General features: G+C 33.9%; 1 protein-coding gene across 1 annotated transcript; it reads right to left on the bottom strand.

The window, feature by feature from the left end:
- Window positions 1-3326: 3326 nt before the first annotated feature.
- LOC143530802 (uncharacterized) lies at window positions 3327-5711 on the bottom strand. Its single transcript, XM_077026237.1, has 6 exons — window positions 5630-5711; window positions 5476-5562; window positions 5122-5184; window positions 4912-5013; window positions 3547-3796; window positions 3327-3481 (listed from the first exon to the last, which is right to left on the bottom strand). The coding sequence occupies exons 1-6, from the start codon at window positions 5705-5707 to the stop codon at window positions 3372-3374; spliced, it is 690 nt and encodes a 229-aa protein (XP_076882352.1). The 5' UTR covers window positions 5708-5711; the 3' UTR covers window positions 3327-3371.
- Between the last annotated feature and the right edge of the window lie 3377 nt (window positions 5712-9088).

Raw genomic sequence — 9088 nt, 5'->3', positions numbered from 1 at the left:
TAAGTCACACGTCCTTTAATCTATTCAAACACTCACCATACAAATTGTATGAGATCTATACAATTCGTATGACAGATGTATGACAACATGAAAAGGGGTGATGAGACAAAAAAAAAGGTGTAGGAATGTAACATCTCTTTTAGACTGTCTTTTTGGTCTGGAGAGAGGAAAAAAAACTATGAAAATCCTAATCTTGTTATCTAAAGAATTAGCTAAGATTGAGAATAACACCACATCCACAATATTATTCACTCCGTTCAACCCAAAAAAGGTGTACGGTATATTTAGCACAACCCTCTATTTTAATGACTCGATTAGTCAGGCATTTCATGTCTTTACTCTTCAAGACACCAGAATTCATTTTACAAAGTTTTACCTCTCACTTTAACGGAAAGTTCTCGTGTAGTCAGCAAAAACTAAACTGTTAGCCCATGGGCGTGGACAGTATTGACGTTACGCGTTATAATATGTTACCGGTCAGGCTCCATGTCGTTCATGATGGTGCAGCAACTCTAGTCGAAAAGATGAGTCATTCGGGGATGGTGTAACTAACGGCTTACACAAATTTCACATAAGTCATGGAAAAGATAGATAGGTTAAATATAGATTACAACGTTCTACTAAGCATAACTCGTATTATTTCTTCAAGCACGATGGACTTCATCAATTGTTAAACCTGCTTGGAGAATAATAGTACAATATTGTGTAATCAAACATAACTCGTTTTATAATAACACCGTTTCACAACAGCAACATAATTACTGTCTACTAATATACATAAAAAAATTGGTAATATTGATGAGTGTGCAATCAAATACTCAATAGTCAAATAGAACCATAACTACAACTATTTCTATAGATACATCTACACTGGAACAATTTATTAATAAGTGTAACTCAGGTTTTTCATATACAAACTTAAATCTATTATCCGACCCCTTTTATATTCGGGAAATTTATCACTAAAAAATTTCATGTTTATCAAGAAAATATTTTACGATTTATATTTATTTATTATATTTATTTAAGGTATATTTAACTTTAAAAATGTACGTTTTTAACCCAGAGATAAACTTTGATCTTTTAATGTTTCCCTCTCCAATCTCTAGGGACTAAATAACCATTTATGTATGATATTTTACAATCCATTTACCCAACCCGTTAACCCGTATCCATATACCCGTATACCCGAAACCCGTGGACCCGTTTAGGTTACTTGATGCACAATTATCGTTCTAAACTTGGAATTGAATCAAGTTTATGATCTTTCTCACCATACTCGGCCTAACAGACTCATTTAATTAGGAAACACGATCAGGTATAACGCGTATTGAATCTTTAGTGGAACCGACTTAACCTAAGAATCAATGATATAACTTAGGGTTGATCATAATGCAATTTCTCGCGTCTGCACCCCTCTATCCTCAGCGCAAACCAAAACCCTAAGGTTAATTAGATTAACGAAGGCTGATGATACCCGTTCCTCGTCCTTGACCGCCTATTTGTTAACTCGTAATTAACCCGAGACTACTCAACGATTCAGGTAATGGCTTATATGGTTTAGTTCGTCTTGATTAGCTTTACAAAAGCCCTAACCTTAATTAAACGAACAATTCAAGGATTGATCGATTGCAGGTTTAGGGTTTATGTTCAAATTGGGTTCTGCTAAGTTACTGTATATATAAAATTGTTTCCATTCTATATCCAATTGATACACCAGCCACTGGGCTGGTGTGTGTGTGTTCAATTCAGTATTCCGGCCATAGGCGCGGGTTTGGGTCCCGGCCGGCGTAAATTTTTTTGGTTATTTTATTTTGAGTTATTTTAATATGTTTTAATAGTTTTAAATACATTATAATTAATATTAAATATCAAATAAATAATATTTTATTTAACCGACGTCATAAAGCCAAACGTTTCGTATGAATTGGTTTTGTTACAAGTTTCCGTATATATATACACACACACACACATATATACATATTATAAGTATATATATGTATAATAAATCAACAATTATTCTATTAAAACCCGAAACTAATATTGAGGCTTATATTTGTAAAAATGTCTTTATAAATTTGCTTATATTTATTATATATATATATATATATTTAAATAAAACCATAATAAACGTATTAAACTTATTTAAGGTGTTAATATATTTTTATCATCGAATTTTCGTTAAGATTTCCAAAATATAAATTTTATGATAATTATATAATTAAGCGTTTATTATTATAGAATATCTTAACTCATATTTATTTAAACTAATTATTCGTAAACCTGGTTTTATGATAAACAATGATTTTTATAATTAAATAATAATAATAATCCTTAGAGGTCAATCGTTCAATCCATAACGTATCCAACCATAAATATAACTCAAATCATATCGAAATCCTAAATTCGTTATACGTATTGCATCATTTATAATTCATTCAATATTATTTAACTAGGATTCTTGTCGATAATTCTTGAAGATCGTGATTATCGCTTTCTTGTCGTAATCTTTCCCATTTGGCTTATTCAATCAGGTGAGTTTATCATTTCCCTTTTTATACATTGTTTTCAAACGTCTTGGGGACATATGCATACGTATTCGTATTTTTATACTACATATATATTCAAACAAATGCATACGTGTTATTGTGAGTAATTTAATCAATCATACGTGCTACTTGCTTACTTGTGTTACCATTCAATCATTCATATGTTGGAATTACTATTCAATCAATCATATAGCGGGTGTTCCTACTGGTGACCAATGCCCGATTTGCTTGGCAACGGTCCACATACTTATTTACAGTTTGATTTCATTATTCGCACTTATCACGTTATGCTTATTTCATTGTTGTGTCAAACTGGTGATATTCTCACTCAACTTTATGTTGACAAAAATTCCCTTTTATATGCATATGCAGGTTACTTGTATGAAAGATTGAAACTTGGACACGTAGACAAGACTTTAGGATGATATCAAATTAAACTTTATTTGAATTCGTATTTGTTTATTTAAATTGGTTACTGTATTTGTAAACGTGTGTGTATATCGGAATTAAAATAATTAATTAGAAATTATCACTTTTATGCTATGATAGCATCTTTGAGCTGTGAGCAATCGGATCACGCCCCGGCATTTCCGCCTTAGGTTGGGGTGTGACAATAAGTTCATAAACACGTTAAAACGGACCCCAAGTACCCAAAATAAAGCAAATCAGTCGTTTTGATATGAATACAAAAAACAACTGACATTCGACACGACAAAAACACTACAAATTTTACTGTTGTTACATAACTAGCATGTCATTATCGCAATAATCAATAAACCAATTAAATTTATGGAATGCGGAGAGGTACCAGAAAATATGCAGCTAATTCAAACCTTGACAAATCAAATAAATCTCCCGGGAGTTTGATCTTGTAGCTTTAGGCCTCAACCATGATGACTTCCTAAACAAAGGCTTGCAGATCTTGATCAACTCTACAATCACCAAACATTCAAAATTAACCACTCACGCAACATCAAAAAACTCGTATCAAAATTACCTTTTGTGTCCTCACTCTCTAGAAGCTTCACAATAAGATGCCCTCCGGTTTTAAGTATACCAACATCATCTTCTTTGTTGAGTTGGTTTTCTGTATGACCATCTTCCAAGGACGTGCTCGGTAATTTAGATCTACCAAGGGACAAATCAAGAGCTCGCATCCCTAATTCCATGGATAAAGCTGCATCTCGTGTTGTGATACCGGAAACAAGTGGACACATATCTGATAATACAACTGAAAACCCTTGTTTCTGCCAAAGTTAACACACAAAACATGAGAATACTTTAAAGTTTTCTTAATCAGTGATGATGATTGGGTGTCAATCGTGTTGGGTAAGTGGGTTAAATGTACAACCCAAACATGACCCGTATTTTTATTAGTGTAAAAAACAACCACCCTAACCCGCACATTTTTAGAATCGTGTAAGCTGAACACAATCTGTTTAACCAATTTATCTAAGCGTGTCACACACTTGGCGGGTAATAAGTAAGTTGTAAACGTGCTAATCGAGTTGGCGGATGTAAAAAATGAGTTAAGCGGGCTACTTGGTCGACATGTTTAACCAAACAGGTTGGCGGCCTGGTGGGTAATAATCAAGTTGTAAATGTGCTAATCAAGTTGATGGATGTGTAGCATAGGTTAAACAGGCTAGTAGGTTGACATGTTTAACTAAACAGATTGGCGGGTCAACTTGAATAACTATATGGGTTAAACAGGTCAACCCAAACACGACACATTTAGTTAGGCTTGTAAACGAATCAAACACACACATACAAAGCATGTTTGTATTTGTTCATTTAACTTTAAGGAAATAAACAATCAAACACGAACAATTAAACGGCCGTGGTTTTCTTGTTCGTGTTTGATTACGTTAGTTCTTTAAAAACATAAACAAACGGTTCACGAACGTAAACGAACGCGCATAACTGAACATAGATGAACAAACCTAACTAAGCAAAACCAACTAAAAGTAATGTGAAGAACATTGTGTTGTGCCTAAAAAGTTATAAAAACTAGACTAATTTATGATGGGCACAAAAATTTATATCTTCATGTTCATTCATGTAACTAATGAACAAAAAAAAATTGTTCATGCTCGTTCGTTTATTAAATCAAACGAACTTCCCGCCAAATGGTTTATGAATTGCTCACTAAACATTTTGCTTGTTCGCAGGCCTACATTAATCAGATTACTACCCGTTTTTTAACGGGTTAGATATAAAAACCCAAAAACCTGAGTATTTTTCGTTCCGTGACAGAAATTGTCACCCCTAAATTTGATTATAATGACAAGGTGCAAAGAATTAAGTTAAAGGTGGAATCTTTCCGGTAAATTTGAGAACTTTAATAAATAATGTTTAGTACCTGAGGTGAGAGATTTAGAAAATCATCTCTAGGGAGATTCATCACATCCACACAAACAGTTGAAACCCTTGAATCACAGTGAGTTGAAGGAACCTTCACCTTCTGTTCTGAGTAAAATGCCCACAAAATGTGTCAAGTTACAAGTCTGCGACAGACCTACTGTGATTATATCAATCAAATAAAAGGAATATAAACAGCGAAATCAATCACCTTAAGATCGACGCCGACGACCTTACCACCATTTGTCAACGGACCAAGGCTTTGACAAGCTACCTAATATTACAATTAAACAATATCAATCCACCTGCAAACCGAACGAACGCGTACAAGAGCATGTTCGTATCTGTTTAATAAACTTTGAACGAACACGAACAGTTAACCGATTTCGTTCGTTGAAAAAGTAAGCATGTTCTTGTTCGTTTATGTCCGTTGGTTAAAATTCTAAACGAACAATTCATGAACATAATTGAGCAAACATAAAAGAACGAAGAAAGCATGTGTTGATGTTCATTCGGTGATTAATTAGTATCAATTGAGAATCTGAAAAGAGGGAAAAGATGGAACCTGAAGCCAGGCACCAGGAGCACAACCAAGGTCAAGAACAGAGGAACCAGGTGTGATTAATTTGTACTGTTTCTGAATCTGAAGCAACTGTCAAATAATAACCAAAATAATACTTCCTTCCTTAGGGTTGAATGCTATAATAAACATGGATTACCTTAAAGGCAGAGCCTGCAACATAACCAAGACGTTGAGCTTCTCTGTAGAAGAAATCTGCAGTCCCATTCGCACTCATCTTTGATGCCTCTTCGGGTTATGACCCGATTCTTTATTTGAAGGCTTTCGCTGTCGGGCCGGGTTTTAACAGGTTCAAGCTAATATTTTTTTCGTGTTTTGTTTATAGACTTTAAAACGTATGACATGATATTATCGAACGAGCTCAATCTTTTTTGGCGATTGAAACCATTGGTGTTACAAAAGAAGTTGAACCCGATGTTTATTATGAAAATTTTAGTAAACTGTATTTTGTTTTATAAAATCTTTAACTAAATGCATATAAATAAAGAAATTTATATAATAATAAAAGTGGGAGGATTATGCATTAGCCTTATACTTTTCATCTTTTACAATTTTTTTTTGTTTAACGTTTACGTCTGAATTTAACAAGTTAGCGTGTCGCAATGCATGTGTGTGGTTGAGCGCTTTTATGTCTATTTTCCCGTTTAACAGCCCATCACAACACGTAGATGTTAAGTTGACTTAGTTATTTTTTTCTATATTTTATGTTTCAGTCTAATTTTTGTGTGTTAACATGATGCAATGAGCGTGTGTGGTTCAACGTTTTTACATATACTTTTTTTTCCAGTTTTCTTATTTATTAACATTAGTTACTGGATGCAGGAGGGGGGATGGCAAACGACTGCGGTGGTGGTGGTAACTTCATGCTTTCAAATGGAGTGAATATGTAAATACACGGTTTTACACCCTACCGCAACACAGAGATGTAAATACCAGCTATAAACAAAAATGAAACCCAATAAACCCAGTTTGATTTTCTAAATAGTAATGGCCTATATCAACCAAATTATAAACCCAAATGGGCTCGGCACAATGTGATTTTTTAACCCATGTTGATAATAACAATTGATTTGTAAGTATGTCGCTAGCTGTCGATCAAAATTCCTCGCCTGACAACGCCTGGTCCTGCTCGATTGCTCGGCAAAGTGACAAATGACAAAGGAATTCCTATCGACGTTAGATTGAATCAATTACTTGCTTGGCAAATGATCTTGGCCAACAAATCATCCTGTGAAATCTAACCGAACTCAACCAAACCCAAGCCAACTCGAAAAGTTTGACTTTGGATAGTCATAAATCCAAGCATCAAAAAAGAGTCACTGCCATTTTCGTCTATGTGGTTTGGTCACTTTTGTCATTTCCGTCCAAGAGTTTTCTTTAACCATTTCGCCCTCATGGTTTCTTTAAGTTGTCATTTTCGTCCAAATCACTAACTCCGTTAATTTTGTTCCATTAAGTGAAGGGAATGTCATTTAGTTCGTAATCGTGTATTCGTGTTAGTGAATGAAGAGACAGAGGTTAATTTTGTTTATATAATACTTAAACGATGTTTATAAAGAATCCATGTTACGCAATCATGCCACATAAGATTTTTTTATAGCTGGGCGTGCCATGTAAGCAACATACTAACGAAGTTAACCATTCGTTAGTCGCGGACCGTTGAAAATAAATACACATTTAGTTTGAATTGCCATCAGCCAAATGTTAAATTGAGATTGTTATTTGCAAATAAAGCATAGTTGGAATTATTTAAAACCATTTTTCCTTTCATATTTATATAGTTTTGTTTTGGCTCGTTAATAATTCGATTGACCATTTGAAACTTTAAAATGATATTTTAATTAAATTGAACATTCAAGATTATTAGACCACTCGTAGTGGTCATGTTGTGGGTGGGGTGGTTCCCTTCCCCCCACCCCACACACGCACACACACAATTGTGAGCTTAGTTTTGGGTTTAAATGTTGTAGATACAACGGTCGCTGGGACTTATTATTCAATCACATGCTTAGTTACCACCACTTAGTTTTTGGCTTAGTTATGGGTCATTTTTACCACTACGTCACTTTTTACAAAACTAGTGCAAAAAGTGGTCATTGTTAACTGGGATGTCCCGGTTACCACTACGCATGGTCTTAGTAACTTGGTTTAATGGGCATAAACACAAAATGAATCAAATTTGGTCAAATGTCATGGCACAAAGACTCATCACGACACTTTGTAAAAACTTATCTGTTACACAAATTGTAAACCCTTCATCATACTTTTATATAATGAAAAAGTTGACCGTTTGTGGTACACAGTGAACTAATACAGATAACTCATAGGCAGCTTCAAACAAGGTTCCCTCTACAATTGTTTTTGTGGTCCAAGTAAAAACTTCTAAATATTTCTTGTCTTAGTTATCCATATTGTTGGCTTTCTTATTTCTCCTAATGAATGCAATTAGTATATTGTAATACGTCAACAACTATAAGACCATCTAATACAATTATACTAACTATAACATTACAATATTATGTTCGTCAAGACTCCAAAGGGCATCTCAAAATATAAATAATACTGACTATAAATAAATAATACATATTCCTCAAGAATTCAAACCTATAATTTGTAATCAATGACGTTGCCCCATGTTATAATATCATTAACTGCATCCACTACCTGCAGTCATCCCGGTTCAAGAGTTCAGAGGTTAGCTGACACCTGCAACTGAACCAGATGTATAAAAATGTTATGAAATCTTAAATTTAATAAATTTCACACTTCAAATATGTATATGAATAATGAAATTGCATTTTAGTAAAATACAATAATAGTAAATGTAAAGCCTATCTTCACGAGCCAAATGTTCAAAGGTGTGAGCGAAATATGTGAGTTCATGGTCACCGATAAAAGACTATGTAGCAGTTTACTTAGTGTACTTATCGCTCATGAGCTAATCGAGACCAGCTCGTTAAAAGCTCAAATCGAGCCTAAAAGTAAGTTTGATTTATATACAATCCCGCACACAAGTTTCACTTATGAGCTCGAAATGGCTCACGAAACCAAACCAGCCTGTTAATATATATGCAGCTTTTATTTAGTGTATAAAATATATTTATATAATTATATTATAATAAAAAATTGTATTTGTAAAATAGTTAAATAATATAGTGTGCATATATTATATATGAAAAATAACTATAGATGTATATATATAAATAATAAACCAGCCAAGCTCAAGCTTAATAAACTACTCACGAACTGAGCTCAACTTTAGATATAGATTTCGAAACGATCCGAGCTCAAGCTCGAGCTATCGGGAGTTAAACGATCCAGCTAGTTTACAGCCCTAGATGGAAGGTGGTCCTTATCGAGATACGACCCTCATTGAGATGGGTCTGTGACACTATGTTATTCTGTTGCTAATGAACTACAGAGTTGCAATGACAGATTAGTCTCATAATCTACTAAACACATTTTTACAAGTTTTGGTACTAATTTAAGATGATCAAATGACTAATGGAAGTTGGGATTACATACCTCAGGGAAAACGAAGGTTGTCCATGATGCACAAACTTGAATGCTTCATTTATCAAACTTTCCGCAAATTGCC

This window comes from Bidens hawaiensis, unplaced genomic scaffold, assembly GCF_021521415.1.
Source record: "Bidens hawaiensis isolate Kalapana, Puna unplaced genomic scaffold, B.hawaiensis_p1.1 tig00009039_1, whole genome shotgun sequence".
In the NCBI taxonomy this organism is placed as follows: domain Eukaryota; kingdom Viridiplantae; phylum Streptophyta; class Magnoliopsida; order Asterales; family Asteraceae; genus Bidens; species Bidens hawaiensis.
This window is presented reverse-complemented; position numbering and strand designations above follow the sequence as displayed.

Bases quoted from the DNA above. Each gene is read 5' to 3' on its own strand.
- LOC143530802 (XM_077026237.1), bottom strand. From the start codon at position 5,707: ATGAGTGCGAATGGGACTGCAGATTTCTTCTACAGAGAAGCTCAACGT. The intron at 5,563-5,629 runs GTAATCCATGTT...ATTATTTGACAG, and splicing joins TTGCAGGCTCTGCCTTTAAG to TTGCTTCAGATTCAGAAACA. The intron at 3,482-3,546 runs GTAATTTTGATA...TGGTGATTGTAG, and splicing joins AGAGAGTGAGGACACAAAAG to AGTTGATCAAGATCTGCAAG.